General features: G+C 34.1%; 1 protein-coding gene across 5 annotated transcripts in view; it reads left to right on the top strand.

Annotated features, from left to right (window-relative positions):
* LOC121410597 (macrophage mannose receptor 1-like) overlaps positions 1–20,052 on the top strand; it is a 73,087-nt gene that overhangs the window by 33,298 nt on the left and 19,737 nt on the right. For all 5 annotated transcript variants that reach the window (XM_041602788.1, XM_041602789.1, XM_041602791.1 and 2 more), the window contains 18 exons: positions 1,791–1,823; positions 2,080–2,238; positions 3,673–3,761; positions 4,208–4,361; positions 4,944–4,982; positions 6,594–6,767; positions 7,443–7,559; positions 7,917–8,030; positions 8,284–8,511; positions 9,219–9,434; positions 11,360–11,520; positions 12,185–12,295; positions 12,645–12,766; positions 13,404–13,552; positions 14,008–14,225; positions 14,825–14,964; positions 15,294–15,340; positions 16,395–16,562. In XM_041602788.1, coding sequence (XP_041458722.1) covers positions 1,791–1,823; positions 2,080–2,238; positions 3,673–3,761; positions 4,208–4,361; positions 4,944–4,982; positions 6,594–6,767; positions 7,443–7,559; positions 7,917–8,030; positions 8,284–8,511; positions 9,219–9,434; positions 11,360–11,520; positions 12,185–12,295; positions 12,645–12,766; positions 13,404–13,552; positions 14,008–14,225; positions 14,825–14,964; positions 15,294–15,340; positions 16,395–16,562 — 2,439 coding nt within the window. The remainder of the gene's footprint in view (positions 1–1,790; positions 1,824–2,079; positions 2,239–3,672; positions 3,762–4,207; positions 4,362–4,943; positions 4,983–6,593; positions 6,768–7,442; positions 7,560–7,916; positions 8,031–8,283; positions 8,512–9,218; positions 9,435–11,359; positions 11,521–12,184; positions 12,296–12,644; positions 12,767–13,403; positions 13,553–14,007; positions 14,226–14,824; positions 14,965–15,293; positions 15,341–16,394; positions 16,563–20,052) is intronic.

Raw genomic sequence — 20,052 nt, forward strand, 5'->3', positions numbered from 1 at the left:
AATTGCAGTTTATTATGTTTAATATACATTTTCATGTTTAAAGTCTGAGGGCCAAGTTAGTGTGATATTGATGACATATTGATTTTTGTCTCACCTGCGAAGCAGAGTGAGACTATAGGCGCCGCTTTTCCGACGGCGGCGGCGGCGTCAACATCAAATCTTAACCTGAGGTTAAGTTTTTGAAATGACGTCATAACTTAGAAAGTATATAGACCTAGTTAATTAAAAACTTGGCCATAAGGTTAATCAAGTATTACTGAACATTCTATTAGAGTTTCATGTCACATGACCAAGGTCAAAGGTCATTTAGGGTCAATGAACTTAGACCATGTTGGAGGGATCAACATCGAAATCTTAACCTGAGGTTAAGTTTTTGAAATGTCATCATAACTTAGAAAATATATGGACCTAGTTCATGAAACTTGGACATAAGGTTAATCAAGTATCACTGAACATCCTGCACGAGTTTCACGTCACATGACCAAGGTCAAAGGTCATTTAGGGTCAATGAACTTTGGCCGAATTGCCGATATCTGTTGAATTCCCATCATAACTTTGAACGTTTATGGATCTGATTCATGAAACTTGGACATAATAGTAATCAAGCATCACTGAACATTTTGTGCAAGTTTCAGGTCTCATGATTAAGGTCAAAGGTCATTTAGGGTCAATGAACTTTTGCCGAATTAGGGGTATCTGTTGAATTACCATCATAACTTTGAAAGTTTATTGGTCTAGTTCATTAAACTTGGATATTATAGTAATCAAGTATCTCTGAACATCCTGTGCGCATTTCAGGTCACATGACCAAGGTCAAAGGTCAATGAACTTTGGCCGAACTGGGTGTATCTGTTGAATTACCATCATAACTTTGAAAGTTTATGGATCTGATTCATGAAACTTGTACATAAGAGTAATCAAGTATCACTGAACATCCTGTGCGAGTTTCAGGTCACATGATCAAGGTCACAGGTCATGTAAGGTCAATGAACTTTGGCCATGTTGGGGTTTTTTGTTGAATAACCATCATATCTCTGTAAGTTTATTAGTCTAGTTCATAAAAAGTGGACATAAGAGTAACCATGTATCACTGAACATCTTGTGCGAGTTAGAGTAGTATTCAAAGTCAGCACTGCTGCTATATTGAACGGCGTGGTGCAGGTGAGACGGCCAGAGGCATTCCACTTGTTTGTAATTAGCCAACATCTTTCAGGGGGTATCCATGGCATATATTTGGAAAAAATCATTAAAAAACTGTGAGCAAAAATTATGAGCTTATTATTATAAAAATCTAATTTTGTGATAGGTTTATCATAACATGCAGGAAGTAAGAAAATAAATTATCCGTTTCTTTTTCTCCCTTTTTCCCCCTTCATCATTAAACTTTTGGGGGTCCACAGCCCCCAAGCCCCCATCAGTGTGATGTATGATCAATTGTAAATTTCCTGCACATTCCACATACTAAACATGATGAAATGAAAAGAAGCTTATCAAGGAATGAATACATTTTACCCAGGATGGATATGTGTGATATTGTTTAATTAAAAGTGAAATAACTTCTTTGTATTCTAACAAAATTAATTCTTTGACTTATCTTGGTTGTGCGCTTCTTTTTATTTTATGTGTTTCTTCATTTCATTCTTTATAAGCTGAATCTGTCAAAGCTGTAATATAAACCTGGTTAAACATTTTCATTAAATATCACTCTAGATGGAAAGCATTCCCATTCATACAGAAATATTCCTTTTAGTTTAAAGTCTGTGTGTATTATTTACTCTTTTTCTTAATAGGTATACCAATTACTCCATTGGATCCCCAAATAGGTAAGTTATTTTGCCCTTTGTAGTGTATTATCTTTTCAAAACATAACTGCTTATCTTTTTCTAACTTCTTATGATAGGTTTCAAGATTACGTGTGATCAATATTTCAGCTTAGAAATCAGTTACATTATGTAAATCTTTTAGAATTGTCCATGTTATAAAATAGCTAAAAGGGAAGGGGGCAGTTATCATTTTGTCTACGAAGTCAATGAAGTACTGTACACCAAGCCAAATATATTTTCTTTATCATTTATACAGGTGTGCGTACTTGTGATGATGGTTGGACACTGAATGGTGTTTCATGTTTTTACTTTGTTGGCAAGGGATACCTATATAACGATGCAGAAGAAAATTGCAAAACCTTAGGAGGCCACCTTGCCAGCATTCACTCTCAACGAGAGCAAAATTTTCTTTCAAGTAAGATTTTGTTACAATATTTTGGGATTTTTAAAATGAATATGTAATGTAAATGATATACTTTGATTATTGGTCAGGTTCATAATTTCATTAGTGAGGGGAGGAGGCACACAGACTTGTTCTTCTGAGTGTTCCGAGTTGGATGAAAACATGGTTTTCTCAGAAAAAAACCCAATATCTAGCTAATAAGCTTTAAAAACATATGAAAGGGATATCAGATGAAAGGGGGGAGGTGAGGCTCAGCTAGATAGAGGGAGTCAAATGTATGAATTTGGGTTACTGATATAAAAAGGGGGAGGAGGAATCCACCTTGATCTGTGTCTGAATTACAGTAAATGATAATGATGTGGTTGAAATAAATTTTGGTTTAAAATCAATTTCTTATGTACGGTAACTTATTTTTAAATGAATTTCTAATCTCTTTCTTTTTGACTTTTTTCCTTGTTTCCCCAAGTTTATTGAAGAATCTATTTGAAACATATATTTGCTAAAATGAATTAACTTTTGCTACTGTAAATGAAAATAATCTTATCTTTATGAATAAGATTAGGAAACTCCATTTGCTTTGACTTTGTACTCAAAATTACATTCTTGATTAATTTTGTGTCTGATATGTGTACAAAATATTGCATGATTTTGTAATTGTATACCTTGGTGTCGTTAAATGATCTAAAAAACTGAGTGGCACAGTAAAAAATTCATTAGGCAGAATGGTTATGGAAAATCTCAAGGGGGAGCTTGATTTAACTCCCTACTCCCCATTAATTTATGGTTATATTTCTATTTTCGATATACAAATAGTGAATAGGAATGAGAGTAATGGTGTGAGATTTCTCATGGTGTGAAAGAAAGATTCTCTATCGAGGCACAGCTGAGTTGATTAAGAATATTCGCTATTTTGTGTTGTACAATGCCTCGGAAGTTAGCAAAGATATGAATGTTAATTGATTTTATCCTATGTTTATCTATGGAAATAAAGAATTATTGATCTGCAGCAACAATGCGCATATAGCCAAGAAGCTCTACTCATATCGCTCCTGAATTTATTTACTAAATGCAATGAATTGAATTGTATTATGAGGTCAAGATCGTGCAATGGTACATTTTTGACGGTTCGTGTACAATGGTACAATTGTTTGACATTCAGCCTCCCATTTAATCACGTACAACATGCTAAGTAGGTGTTGTACAACTTAAGATATAACCACAAAGTGTTGAGAGAGTATTGAATATCAATATTTCAATTTTTTGCATTGAATCAGAAAATTATTATCCCATGCAAAAAAAAATTTCTTCCAGAAACCCTGCCGTCTTTCACTCTATCAGATTAAAATGGGTTTTTTTCTTTTTACAAAAATTGAAATATACTTAAGATGTTTTTATATTTAAGGGTATTCATGTAAGTAAAGGAAATATGTTTATGTCATTTTTTAGTGCGAGCAAGGATGGGTGGAGCTTACCTCTGGATTGGTTTCCATGACTACAATACTGAAAATGTATTTTCTTGGACAGATGGAACATCGGTAATTACTATCAAATACAAAAATTGGTTTTAAAAAAGTATTTCAGTTGCCATTAAATCCCAATAGTCACTCTGAAAAGTGCTTGAGTCATATTTAAAGTGTCACAAATAATTAAGTACATTATCAAAACTAAAACATTTTGTCATCAACTCTCAGCCTTGGAATAAAAGTTGTATTGGCTTCTAATCATATTACATCCCATCCCATAATAAGACTGCTATGATGTCATTCTGTGTAGAAATTGTTCATTTTTCAATGTCATTAATATTCATTCAATAATTGGGAACTTCTTTTCTTATGATTTACCTCATTTGAATATTCATGTCAGTTTCTACAACTCTTAGATTGCAGTTCTCAAGTGTTTGTGTGGCACATCTGGGCTTAACCTTTTCCTTAGCCCTATTGTGTATTTTAAGAAATTGAATCCAAATGATATTTTTTGACAGAACGATTTTCAAAATTGGGCCAACGGTCAACCTGATAATTGGAAGTCAGGGGAAGATGCTGTTCACATGAGAACCAATGAGGTTGATGCTGGAAAGTGGAATGACATCGATGGAGATACAACGAAACTTGCATCTGTTTGCAAGAAGCCAAGTAGTAAGTACATCTCTGAAAATTTATTCCCTTTAATTGTTGAATGCCAAACAGGGTAGCAGCAATCCCCATCTTTTAAAGTGATGTGAATTACATTATCCCATGACATATGTTTTTTCTCAGAAGGAGGCAAGATGCAATTCAAAAGATAATGGGGAAATTCTGAAAATTTATGTACAAAACAAATGGAGAGTTGTCCACACAGTCTGATTCTGAAGCATGATGGCCAAGGCTTCTCTGCCTTCTGAGCTATCTCCTCATTTAATAAATTATTTATATTTCTTGTATATTCCTTTATTAATATATTTTGTAATTTTTTTTTAATCTATGAATGAAATAAATGCATATGAATGAATGCAAGAATGCATGAATGAACGAATGACTGGATGAATGAATTTGAGGATCCCCATAGAAAGTTCAACAAGACTTTTTAAACCTCCATAACTTGCTTATTTCCTAGCTACTTTTGATGAAACCTCTTTTAAATTGTTCCTCTCATTTTACTCTTTCCAATAAGATTTCTTCTCTTCTTGGGTTTTGGTTTCCTTTAATAAAGTATTGCATTCTTTTTATATATGATCTTAGGTGATGGAACTTCAGTCAATCCTCCTGTTGTACCAACTCGTAAGTATCAACGTATATAAAAGAAAAAATGTATATTGAGATTGACTTTGAGTAAAGATAGATTCATAGGTCTTCTCAAGAGCAAATGTAAGAATGAGCAGGAGACGAAAATCATAGTACGTTAAACAGAAGCTAAAAGAAACAATCTCTAGCACACACAAAAAATATCCTGAGGTCAGTTTGGCTGTCAGAAAATGGAGGGCAGCAAAAGAGAGGCTAAGTGACAGTTAGTTGGCACAACGTGCTGTCAGGTTATCTATCCCAATGTATTTTTTTTTCTTCCAGACAACTAAAGAATGGTTTGACAGATTAACTTTAAACTTTGTCCAAGTATGCAAACATGCATGTAGGGGTGTTACGGCACATTTTGGTAAGTTACCAAAATGTGCCGTAACAGGGGGTGACAATGATCTGATTAGGTTTTGGGTATCAAAGTCAAATGTTGAATATCAAATGTGTGCAGTTGGAAAATCCATCTAATTATGTATATTGTTGTATCAAACATCTTTCTGTCAAAGGTAATGAAAATGATACAAGGGATCCACGCTCAGATCCTCTTTTCTGTATATATACCATTTTGTAGAATATTTCTTCCCAATTTTTTTTCAAGGAAAGAATGCTATAAAATAGATGTAGAACTAAGAAGCTTTGATATATTTTCCTTAAATTGCTTGCATTGCATTTTTGATAGTAATGATCTGAAATAAGTTAGTGCTATACATTTGCTTGGGAATGCAATGTGTAGAGATATATTTTGAAATATTAACTGGCTTTATGCTCAAGTTCTCACTTTTGTTTTCTTTTGATCTTTACTATGTATAAGAATATTTTAATATGAGGCTACACCCTACAAACTCTGCTTTTTTTGTAGCCTCCTTGATTCCCAACATGTTTGTATAATGATCTGGACAAAGTTTGGTGAGAGACCTAGTAATCGTGTTTCCTGTTAGTTTGTTGGTTTGTTAAAGAAAATCCTAAAGTTTTGTTCAACTTGCTCTCATTTCTTTATTTCTGCATTAATTATGTTGGCTCTTGGCTCATATAACCCTTGTGTAATACCACATGTGTATCCATGAGGGTGATGGGGTCAAAGGTCATCTAGGGTCAAAATGTCAAGGGTTTTTTTTCTTCAAAATTGCTCTCATTTCTTTATGCATCAATTATGAGGGTGATGGGCTTAAAGGTCATCTAAAATAATAATAATAATACAACGTTGCTTGTATAGCGCATATCACTACCCATGGGCGTCTCTATGCGCTTAATAGAAAAATAGACAAAGGGGTCAAAAGGTCAAGTTTTGTTCAAATTGCTGTCATTTCTTTATTTCTGCATTACCCTTGGTACAAATGACCATTGGTTAGTACCACACGTGTGTTTTTATGAGGATGATAAGGTCAAAAGATCATATTAGATATTTTATCAACATGATATCAGGCAAGACTGGTGGTTTGTGAACCATCTTGTTTTATTGAGAAAATCTGCTGTTTTATTGTTTTTGTAATATACAAATTCAATTGTCAAATATAAAAAAACCAAATGAAATGTTATCTTTCTGATGTGTATTTCTGCATGTTATTATTCTAAATGTTTTCCTTTATTCATCAATCACAGCTGCCTTTGACCCTCGATGTGGCAATGGATGGGACTATGATGAGACTAGTCAAAACTGTTATCTGTTCAAGTATAGTGAATACAAAAGCTGGTTAGATGCTAGAGAATATTGCCAGACACAAGGTGGAGACTTAGCAAGTATAACAAGTCCAGCTGAACAAAGTTACATAAATGGTGAGAGCATTTCATTTTTTATTTCTTTGCCTGCATTGCATAGCAAATTGTAAGCGCTGCTTTTTCAGTGGCGGGAGAGTAGGCGGCATCAATGTTAAGTTTTTGATATGTCATCATAACTTAGAAAGTATGTGTGTAAGGCTACGTAAGGCCAATGAACCTAGGCCATGTTGGGCGTATTTGTTGAATTGCAATTATAGATTTGAAAGTTTATGGATCTAGTTCATAAAACGTGGACAAAAGGATAATCAATACACTGATCATCTTACATGAGTGTTTCATATAGGTCACATGATCAAGTTCAAAGGTCATTTATGGTCAATGAATATACTTTTTAATAATCATATGAATGGTGTTTTTGTGAATAATTATTCAATAATTGTTTTCAAAGTCAGCACTGCTGCTATATTGAATCGTGTAATGCAGGCCAGACTGCCAGAGGCATTCCTCTTGTTTGATATAAAGATCTCATCTGGACATTTTATGAGTATATAGTCTACTCATGAGTAATATACTATTGTACTAAACTTATCAATTATTATATCACTCATGATTATAATGATTCAAGTATAATTGCAGTTATGAGGGTAATGGTAGGCCTATTGGTTGTGATCACAATGAATATAAGGAAGAGGAAGTATAAACCTTGGTCTTAACCTGATATTTCTTTAACAGGCAGGCTTTTCTTTACCACTGAGAATGACATGTGGATTGGAGGAACAGATTTCACCAAAGAAGGAGGATGGGAATGGACTGATGGATCAGGGTTTGGCTATCTTAACTGGGCCCCAGGTAAGTTATTCTCACATTTCACAAAATAATGCTATCAATTGCAAGTTACAAACAATTTAGATATTGTACTTTGATCAGTAATAATTTTTTTCTTCAAATATGTGACAGAATGAAAAACAGGCATTTCTCATGAATCCCCCCCCCAAAAAAAAAATAATAAAACCAAGCAAACAAAAACATAAACAACTCATCTCACAAAATGTAGATACTTCATAAAAAGTGCTGAAGCTACAACTTTTTTTATAAGCTATTCTTGAAGAAATGGGATAATTGGGATATATGTATATATATCACATAATAATTTTTTTTTCTAACTTTACCAGTCAGTGTCAAAATTCTGTGATAAATTTATTTCAGATGAACCCAACAACGTAGGAAGCAGTGAACATTGCATGGAAATCTTCACCAAGACAGATACTTGGAATGATAACCAATGTGAGAGACAAAGAGGATTCATCTGCAAGAAAAATGGTACGATATGTTAGTTTATTAGAGAATTAAGACAGTTTAGTCAATTTAATGAGTTGATTTAGTTCAGGTTATTGTATTGTCTTCAATATTGTGAGCACTTTTTGTCATGAAACATTATGTTGTTATCGTTTCAGACTGTGAATATTCTTCTTCTCCGTATTGTCTTTCTTCATTGTCCTCTATTTGTCTCCATGTTCCTTTTGTCTCACTTTTTCATATATTATTATTACGATTTGTTATTTGACATCCACAGGCTATATAACAACGCACTTCTATGTGACATTCCACAACTACTTGAATGGTCCTGGTCAGTTGGTTTTATCTGGAGTTTTCCCTGATGAATGTGCATCCCGGTGTGTTAAGATGACTGATTTCACTTGTAAATCATTCAATTACAACCGAGTATCCCAGGAATGTACATTCAATGATGGCTCAACCTCAACACCCATGTCTGATGGCAACATGGACTACTATGAAAGATGTGAGTTTTGTCATCGATTCTTATTCAGAATTTTTGTTTTATAATTTTTGAGGAGGCCTATTAACACCCTTTTAGTTTAAAGTAAGGAGGACAAGAGAAATTTCAAATGATAATGTGTAAGGCATGCTATTTAATGCTTCCCTTTTCAAACATGATGCAGAATAGAGAGCATAAAATGGAAACTATTTATGGCTGTTTTATATCGTTGAAATCGTGTCTAATAATGCAGAGATTAACATGAGGCTGCTTTGCTCATATCAAAGCTATATTTGTATTAAAATGATGGTGAGATTATTTAATGGAATTAAAAGAATATGAATCAGTTGAATAATAACAATCCAATTCATTGTAACACCCTGTAAGATCTAAGGAGATGAAGATGTAAAATGTGCTATGAATGATAAGTGCATAGTATTAAATGTTGATCAAAACAATCGGATGTGAGAATGTATAATGAATGAACACATCTGAATACATGTAGGTAATGCACAGGAGAAAAGCACAGAAATAGATGATGGCATAAATGCATAAATTCTATACAATATTGAGCCAAATACGTGTACTAAATAAGAACTGAAAAGCTGAACAATAGAAAACCCAAATATCAATGGAAGTGTCTTCAATTCTTATAAATCTTTACTGAAGTCTTGATATGAATTGTGTAAATGTTTCATTTGTATATCTCTAATGATTTGTGGATTATCCAGTGATGGAGGTAAGGGATCCACCTATTACAACCCTTGGTCCTGGTTTCCGATGTCCACAAGGATGGTCAGGGTATGGTGATAGCTGTTACTTCATGTACGTCCAATCAAAACTAACCTACTCTGAGATTCAACAGAAGTGTCAGGATCTAGGTGGAGACCTAGCATCAATCCATGACATCAATGAGAACAGCTTCATCCAAGCTCTGGCACGTGAAAGTAAGTATCTTCTTAACTAATTAATGCAAAGCATTTGTGATGGAATACATATATAAAATAATACTTTTGATTGGTTCCCAGTCAGTAAGTTGGACTAATTGTATATACAACAATGATCTTGATTGGATATTACCATTTAGGAATTGATTACAAAGGTTTTGATACAGAACTGTGATTGACATGCAAAGGTCAAGTAGTAATTCATCACTTTATTAACATTCAATTCAAACAAAGGAATAAAATATATACAAACATAGAAGGAGCGCCCAGGACATATCTGAGTAACAGAACAAGCAGGGCATACATAAATAACATAGATTATATTAACATAATAGCATATACAATACATTACTATAATTACCCTGAATCAAAATATTAAAACAAGCGTGAAATTATTATAAAGAAGTACAGTATGTAGAAGAAAAATGAGAACTAAAGCAGTTGAGAAAAGAAAGGTGGAGAAGGGAGAGATAGTACATACAAAGGTGAAATAAAAAATAGAAAAGAGAAGGAATGAGAAAGGGGGAGAATAAAAGAGAGAGGAGAGAGAGAGAGAGAGAGGGTGGGGGCTGGTGGGAGAGAAAGAGAGGGGGGGTGAGAGAGAAAGAGAGAGAAAAACAACATGTGACTTCCAGGGCATTACATAAATTCAAATGATTGCACATATATCCCAACACAAGCAAATGGCCAGATTACAACGTTTCTTCCTTTGTTGGATACATATAAATGGGTATTTTTTTCCCCCTCCACACACCATACACTCCCAGACAAAAAAAAATAGTATTGGGCTGGTCAACACATGAACTCACCAACCGCTGGACAAAGAAAATTGCACACAAAATGAATGCATTTTATCAATCAACAGTCGGAAGGCCCATACGCTTACCAATGGTAATATGTTGAACAAATTATTTCTGATAGTGTATGTTATGGGGGGGTCACATTTTGGAAATCCTCACAATAAGTCATATTTTTGTTTTTATAATTATTTTTTTTTTTGGTCTTACGGTATTTGGTTATCATTACATTATTTCATTATTACATTATTGGGTTATGACATTCCCATATGGGTTCCTCCTCGGCCGAATATATTACAAATGAAGAAGTGATGGCAAGTGATGCAAGTTTATCCCGAAAGGTGTTGAAAGGCACTGGTTTCCCACATAGCGAGAGAAATTTCTTCAGCTTTTGTGAATTGTCGTTACTGATATAGCCCCTGGAACCTATTTCTATAGGAAGGAAAACCACATTGAAACCATTGGCTTCTATGTCCGAAATCATAGGTGCATATTTATTTGATTTTTGTTCATTTGCCCTGATCAGATTTGTTTCTAAAGGAACCTCTGAGTTCAATAATTGCAAGTTTCTTATCCCATTTCCAATATATGCACATATCTGGGATTAAGTCTGTTTGGGTGCATTCAAGAGGTACAGTTGACCGGACAGACCGTGCGTCACCTGCGAGATCACTTTGGATGACAGGACCCGATACACAATAATTCAGTGTCTTTTGTCAGACTGAATTCTTTATTATCTAGATCAAAGGTAGGGTCTCTGGGTTACTTGTTATTATAATTGATCGCCCATGGAGGATATATGTTTTTCTTTATTTCTCATTGAAATGAGTCCCAAGTTAATAATAAAAAAAACCTATGTCTCATATGTACTTTCAATTACTGAAAGCAGATTTTGTTTTTATGATTTACGAGGATAATTATCTTGACTCTTGAAACTTTAAATATTTGATATGTTTGAGCTTCTTCTGATGCCATTACCTTCATTTGAGTATATTTTTCTGGTACAATGATGTGCAGGAATCATATCTATGAACAGGGAAAATTTTCTATTTGATATTTACTGGTTTAAAGATGTTTCTTTTGATGAATTTAATGTTTTGAAATTCCCTTTTGATTTAATCTTACTAGACGGAATGGATGTAGAGTTTTGGATTGGACTTCATGACCAGAGTCAGGCTATGAACTTTCAGTGGGTAGATAACACTCAAGTCGACTTCACGCTATGGAATACAAATGAGCCTAATAATTACCAAGGAACAGATGAAGACTGCGTTGAAATGTATCTAACTGTGAGTCAAAATAATATAATCTGTTCTACCAACCTATAGGATTCCTTCTACATTTTCCTGATGAACACATTTAATGTAAAGAAAGATTCTCAAGGTCAAAAGGGGGTGACACCAATTCCAATGATAGCCCCGAGATAGCCCCATTATAGGTAAATTTCACCTCAAACCATTTTCAGCACATGCACTTACTGACTTTTTTTTAAATGAAATCATATTTTATGTAAAGAAATTATACTTATTTAAGCTCAAAGTGAGTGATACCAATTGCAATGGTATTCCAATTACAGGTTGGTTTTGCCCTAAGACCACTTACAGCACCTAACTAATATGCCCTCATTATTTTACATGTATGTATACGACACATTTTCTTCCAGTGGCATATTTAGGGGCTTGAGGCTTGGGGTTTATATGTCAAGGGTGCAAAAAGGTAAAATTAAGAAGGAAACATGAAAGAGCAAATAAGAGTTAAATTTGATGGCCTATCAAAGATACATGTATGTGTGTATTATAAGAGGGGCACGATTTTAGTGTTTGCCCCTTCATCAGATGTAAGGAGGGTCTGATTTTTATACCCCTCTTCTGTCTTATTTTCTTCTAAGAGTGTTTTAAGCCTTATGTCATGTAACTAGAGTCAGATTATATTGATGTTTATTTGCATGTATAGGGTTATTGGAATGACAATCTTTGTTCAAGGAAGTGGCATGGAGCATGCAAAAGACCCAAAGAGGACCTTGGTCCTACTCTTACACCTGTTGTTCCTTCAGGGTGCGAATTGGTAAGTATTACATGAAAGTGTTTCATAATAAAAAGGTATTTGCATTCCAGATTTCTTACTATGCCAAAGGTCAAATTAGGTCAAATATATCAATCTTATGCTCCTTTTCTTTCCTGAATACTTTTATGTAGGTCATGTTCAGCTGATATTGTAACTACTCCAATGTTAACCAATTATTTGGGTCCAAAGGTTGCATAGGTGATTGATAGTCGAAAATGGAATGAGGCTGAATCATAATACTTCTGTGGAATAATGTAATGATATTCAAGGATGCAGACATTGATGTCATGAATCTTGGAATAAGATTTGTATTGGCATGTTTTTTCCACCATGTTTTGTTTTACCATAGGGAGAGATAGCAAATGGAGGTTCATGTTACTTTGTGATGGACACTCCCAAAAGCTGGGAGGATGCTCGAGATGACTGTGCTAGGTTTGACCCTCGTGGGAACCTCGTCTCTATCATGGATAGGTCAGTAAAGCTGTTACTGCCGTAAATCTGTTACTCGCATGGAAAATGACCCTTCCATGTACATTACAGTGTATAAAAATATGTGCCTATATAGTGATGGTGTGGAGTATTACAGTTGAACTCACCTGTAAAAAGAAAATTAAGATAGGAACATAATAGATCAGTGAAAGCAATTGTCTTGATATTATATATTTGCATAGAACGATTGTGACACTTTCAAATAAATGTTCATTCATTTAGCAATGTCAATCATGCAAACCTCGGTACTTTGGTCTCCATGTAGAAGTTATGTATTTTTTAATGTCTTATAGTAAGTGGTCCTGTTGGTTTTAGAGAAGTACTTGTTGATTAGTTATTAGAAAAGCAATGAATGCGTATTTCTATCCCCTCTTACACTGCTTTTACATCCCTGTGCAAGGCATTACATTGCTCATTTACCATGCATTTACTAACTGATAATCAAGTAAAAGTGGGTGTGTGACTTTGTGTGTTGTCTTCGAGTCACATTAACTATTTGATTTTAATAGTGATAACATTAGGATAAAAGCAAGAGTAAATATTTGAATTTATTTGGTTTGATGTTTGAAACAGAAATGTGAGAAAGACTATTGACAATCAATTGTTCTTATTTTACTAGATATGAGCAGAGTGTTCTGACTAGTATACTAGGAGGTCAAGATGGCAGTCTATTTTGGATTGGACTAAGTGATTCGGAAAAAGCAGGCCAATATCGATGGAGTGACAATACTTTTGTTACCCTCACAAATTGGGACTATGAGCAACCAGGTGGGATCTCATTTGATTTTGATTTCAACTTACTTTTTTTTTTAATTCATTTTCAATTCTATATCAATTTCAATACTAATCCAAATTCTATCCATACAACTATTCTAAATTCAATTTTAATTTTAAAATAATTTTCAACTTTTTTAAAATTTCAGTTTCGTTAGATTTTATTTTCAATGTTATTCAGTTGCAAACATAGCAACTGATGATTGTTGACAGGTTATCAGAATAATGATTATGAAGAAGAAGATGATGATGATGATTATGATGGTGATGATGTTGATTTTGACTCCAAATATTTAAACACTTCAGTCAGTCATGTATGTAGATTTTAACTAGTATATGCCAAATGTGCATGAGTATTTACATGTATACGCACATGTTTTATAATACTTTTGGATTGATCAGGTCAATTACCTTAAAATCTTTTTTCCTGATTTGTTTTTTACTGGCAGATGACTCAAAGGGAGAATGTGTAGCATCAACGACTGGCATTATGGCTGGATTGTGGCGTAACATGGATTGCACATCAAAAAATAAATATATATGTGAACGAGGTCGTGAGGGCTACCCTGCACCCCAAACCATAGGACCAACAACTATCCCTACTGCACCTAGTAATGCAGGTTGCTATGATGATAGGTGGAAAGGCTATGGTAATAATTGCTATATGGTAAGTGTATATAGGTTCCTTTACTTTAAATTCTGTCAGCAATGGCAGTTAATTACTAAATCGGTACTGTTTTCTCAGCACTTGATCAATTCAATATTCCTATTGCAGTTACTACCAATGGTAATTTGTAATTGTATATTTTATGCCCACCAGCAAATGCCAATTATAGTCTAAGAATTTGTAGGATTAGTAAGGAAAAATAATATTTGATGATTAATGAAGGTTAATTTGTCTCAATAAAAGAAGGACTACAATAAGATATACAGGAATGATACTTTCATACTTTCTGTACTGGATCAGATTTATCAATCATCTTCCTTCTTCTTTGAGGGAATTTACATGAGTGTATTTTACTTTACTATTTCATTAATGGCCTTATCAAGAGCAATTTTAAAATCTCTTCTTTGATTTCTCCCAAGTACTGTGACAGGAATATTGAAATTTATATTCAGGTTATCATTGAACTAAGGACTTTATCATACATCTTAAAATAATAAAAAATCAGGCAGAATGAGGAATTGTTGAATCAAACAACATCTAAGTGATAGCAAAGTAATATGTTATCATTAATAGTCCCTCCTATGCCCTTTGTTTATCAGCTTGTGATATCTGATGTGAGTGGATCCACTCGTCGAAACTGGAATGACGCTCGTACATTCTGCTTGGCTATGGGAGCCGATTTGGCCAGTTTTCACAGTCAGGCTGAAGAGGATTATATCCTGTCTGGATACCCCAACAAGTAATATCATTCTCCAACATTCAAATTTATAAAAGCGCAAAAAGAAACAACACTAGATTATATCTTTGTCATTTTTTTTGTAAAATGAGAAGCAGAGCTCTACACCTACTGCAATGTTTTTTGTGTGTTTCAGCCTTTACTTTTCTTTTTTTTAATTAAGAAATTCAGTCTTATTTTAAAAAGGAAGTAATCTTACAGACCAAGACTGAGGATGAAATTCGCTGTAAATGCCATATGGTAGTAAAAGAAGCACCTGCTTTCAAGAATTCATTGATCCTAGAATCGCCACATTTTATTTAATTATCCTTTACTGATGATTGCTTTTTCAGTCCTGCACGATTGTATGTTGGACTTCATGACATAACAGAAGAAGGAGGTTAGTTCTTAGTATTGTATACATGTACTTTACTCATATTCTTCTTTCCATTTTATTTGCAGTCTACATATGTCGTCTCGTTAGGGATGGCATATTGTGATACAATTTTATTGAACACTGGATTTTCAATTCTTTGTAGCATTTGGCATTCAATCTATTAAATGTCATTTTAGAATATTTAATTAACCTTGGAAGTAGGCATAAAGTTATACACAACTTATTATTAATAGACTTGGTCACTGATTAAGCATGCAGAAAAGAGTATAATGATTATGAGATACATATGTAGGTTTGGGCTACCATAAGTTTAGAATAGACGTAGACTCTTGCTTCAGTTTAAGCAGAATAATTGAATGTTTACCATGTGACGGCAAGCAATTTCTGAATATATGCAACAAATCAAGTTTATTGTAGATCTTGATGGATCGAGGCACATCAAACTGAAAAACTTTGTTTTTCTCTATAGCGTGTTATTTGATTATATTATTTGTGGAGAAATATTGAATTAAGTTGTTCTTTGGAAAAAAAGTTAATGATTTTAGGAATTAGATGTTAATGGAGTAATTTCATATCATTTATTTAAGTTCATTATATGAGTATACATGTATTCACATGTAAATACATTAACCAAACAAAAACAAAAGTAAGATATTAAGAGAGAAATATGTCAAATGAAAGAAGAAAAAAGATAAATAAACAAAAGGTAACTAATTGGATTGAGAAAAGGAAATTCAGTTACGATCATGAAAGTTCATCTGTGTTGGTAAAAGATATTCTGTTGAACTCTGGTTCACAAACACACTAAGGTCAAATCGGGTCACATCGCTGACGAAGGTTGCAGTTAGCAGCCGAAAATTTCGAGGTAACTCTTTGTTATTTTCTGTTTTTTGTGCTGTGATCCAAAGTTCAACAGAATCGTTAGGAAATTTTGTTGTTGCACTTCCGTTGACTTATCTTAGAGACAAATGCAACAAATTAATAACCGTATTCCTTTTCAATTTCCAATTGTGAAATGATATTATTGAATGACTATGATAATTTATTGTATGTGTAGGATTTGAGTGGTCTGATGGTACACCAGTAGAACATACTAACTGGAACCCAGGGGAACCTAATAATTGGGGTCCAGGAGAAGATTGTACTGAAGTCTTTTTGGATGACAGGAACTGGAATGACATCTACTGCACTAACCTTAATGATTGGATCTGCAAGATACAAAAAGGTTTGTCAAATTATTTTCTGAATATTTTGGCAATTATCACTGACAGTAACTTTGCTTCTAAGCCAATTAACATCAAGGAAATTTATCAGACAATAAAAGTTTATGAAAGTCTCGCTAGATATCATATGTATTTTTAGCTTGTTGATATATTTAAAAAAATGCAAGGGGAAGGATTATTTCAATGCAGATAATTGAAATGATAATTATATTAATGTAGTTAAAGATTGTTATTTTGATAATAATAATAATAATAATTATACTTGCTTATATAGCGCTTAATACTTACTTTGTCAGAAGTCTCTAAGCGCTCTACAGTATATGTAGCATAATTACCCTGGCTTTAGCAGTGCAGCTGTTACGCGCGCTGCGTTTCAAGGAATAAATTCCTGCCAGGTACCCATTTACCTCACCTGGGTTGAGTGCAGCACATTGTGGATCAATTTCTTGCTGAAGGAAATTACGCCATGGCTGGGATTCGAACCCACGACCCTCTGTTTCAGAGTCCGGAGACTAATCCACTGGGCCACAACGCTCCACATCAGATCAGATTCACATCAGAGACTGGGATTAATGTTATGATGTTGTCATCCACAGGGTTAGTGGTGAACACAGGATTAGTCTTGGTTGAATCTAATCCCTAGTTGATTGATCATTGCCAAATCATTTATCTTGTATATTTTATGGTAATTCTGTAATGAAAAGAACAGAAAAAAAGTTCTGTAAAATGAAATTGAAAAAATAGGTCAGAATGTGATTTAATCCAATCTTTTATTACCTTGTCTTTGAAAGGACCTTTTATTGAGGGAAATTAAACCCAGTATTTTTATTGGCCAGCTCATTATGCCTACCAACAAACTTAAGTAAAGAGTGACATTGTGTATTCAGACATGTATCTCAATAAAAGTTTGATTTAAGGTCGGTCAATAATCTTAGTGTGTATGTAAATGTATACTCTACAATTTATTCACACTGTGATATTTTAGATAACCTTTAAGTGCATTTTCTTTATTACACAAATGCCTCTTTCAAAGCACAGGACATTGAAAAGTTATGTATTTAGGTACAACAATAATTACTAGTTGTGCAATTTACAGTTAACTCTCCTAAACAAAGTCTGATTCAATTTACATTGATTTGCAATGAATGGAATATTTTAATTGTGAAAACATTTAAAGGTTTATAACTTCAGTTTTTGTTCATGTGTGTAGAGAAGATGTCAGTTTAAAACTGTTTATTATCTTCTAATGAGAGTTTATTAACTGTGATGACAAGTTTATTTGACAGGGTTAGATTCGACACAAATATTTATGATGACTCGGGGTGAAATCATTCAAATTTTGCTTATCTTATTGTTTGTTGATTGATATGCAATGCAGTCATGGGAACTGACGAGTGTTACTTCCTTTCTGGGAGAGAATGAGAGAGAAAGGAAGGGATGAAAAGAAAGAGAGAGATGGGATGACAGAATAAGAATTTTGGAGATTGCAAGAGCTTGTGGACAGAGAAAGAAGAAAAAAAATTTAGATACAAAACTGTTCATGGTTATTTTTGTCTCACCTGCGAAGCAGAGTGAGACTATAGGCGCCGCTTTTCCGACGGCGGCGGCGTCAACATCAAATCTTAACCTGAGGTTAAGTTTTTGAAATGACATCATAACTTAGAAAGTATATGGACCTAGTTCATGAAACTTGGCCATAAGGTTAATCAAGTATTACTAAACATCCTATTAGAGTTTCATGTCACATGACCAAGGTCAAAGGTCATTTAGGGTCAATGAACTTAGACCATGTTGGGGGAATCAATATCAAAATCTTAACCTGAGGTTAAGTTTTTGAAATGTCATCATAACTTAGAAAATATATGGACCTAGTTCATTAAACTTGGACATAAGGTTCAACCAAGTATCATCAAACATCCTGCCTGAGTTTCACGTCACATGACCAAGGTCAAAGGTCATTTAGGGTCAATGAACTTTGGCCGATATGGGGGTATCTGTTGAATTACAATCAAAACTTTAAAAGTTTTTGGACCTGATTCATGAAACTTGGACATGATAGTAATCAAGTATCACTGAACATCCTGTGCAAGTTTCAGGTCACATGGGCAATGTCAAAGGTCATTTAGGGTCAATGAACTTTGGCCGAATTGGGGGTATTTGTTGAATTACCATCATAACTTTGAAAGTTTTTTTTTTATTTTTATTTATTTATTTACCACTTGTGGGATGGAACACCCTATCAGCACATGCTGTTTTTCGTAGGGGTCCATAGTATGTTGGTCTAGTTCATAAAACTTGGACATAAGAGTAATCAAGTATCACTGAACATCCTGTGCGCATTTTAGGTCACATGACCAAGGTCAAAGGTCAATGAACTTTGGCCATAATGGGGGTATCTGTTGAATTACCATCATAACTTTACAAGTTTATTGATGTAATCAAGTATCACTGAATATCCTGTGTAAGTTTCAGGTCACATGATCAAGGTCAAAGGTCATGTGAGGTCAATGAATTTTGGCCACATTGAGGGTATTTGTTGAATTACCATCCTATCTCTGTAAGTGTATTGGTCTAGTTCATAAAATGTGGAAATAAGAGTAACCAAGTATCACTGAACATCTTGTGCGAGTTATAGTAGTTTTCAAAGTCAGCACTGCTGCTATTTTGAATCGCGTGATGCAGGTGAGACAGCCAGAGGCATTCCACTTGTTAATCTAGGGTGATTATGCATTTGATTATTTGCTGGCCTAGTTCATTCAGAAGACCTCCTTTTTTGTCTCACCTGCATAGCAGACGAGACTATAGGCGCTGCTTTTCCGACGGCGTCAACACCAAATCTTGACTGAAGGTTAAGATTTTGAAATGACAGCATAACTTAGAAAGTATATATGGACCTAGTTCATGAAGCTTGGCCATAAGGTTAAGAAAGTATTAATTAACATCCTGCCTGAGTTTCATGTCACATGACCAAGGTCAAAGGTCATTTAGGGTCATTGAACTTAGACCATGTTGGGGGAATCAACATCAAAATCTTAACCTAAGGTTAAGTTTTTTAAATGTCATAACTTAGAAAATATATGGACCTAGTTCATGAAACTATCCTGCATGAGTTTTACGTCACATGACCAAGGTCAAAGGTCATTTAGGGTCAATGAACTTTGGCTGAATTGGGGGTATCTGTTGAATTACCATCATAACTTTGAAAGTATGTTGGTCTAGTTCATAAAACTTAGACATAAGAGTAATCAAGTATTACTGAAGATCCTGTGCAAATTTTAGGTCACATGACAAAGGTCAATGAACTTTGGCCATAATGGGGTATCTGTTGAATTACTATCATAACTTTGAAAGTTTGTGGATATTACTCATGAAACTTAGACATAAGAGTAATCAAGTATCACTGAACATTCTGTGCAAGTTTCAGGTCACATGATCAAGGTCAAAGGTCATGTAAGGTCAATGAACTTTGGTCACGTTGGGGGTATTTGTTGA

Source organism: Lytechinus variegatus, chromosome 3 (assembly GCF_018143015.1).
Source record: "Lytechinus variegatus isolate NC3 chromosome 3, Lvar_3.0, whole genome shotgun sequence".
Taxonomy (NCBI): Eukaryota; Metazoa; Echinodermata; class Echinoidea; order Temnopleuroida; family Toxopneustidae; genus Lytechinus; species Lytechinus variegatus.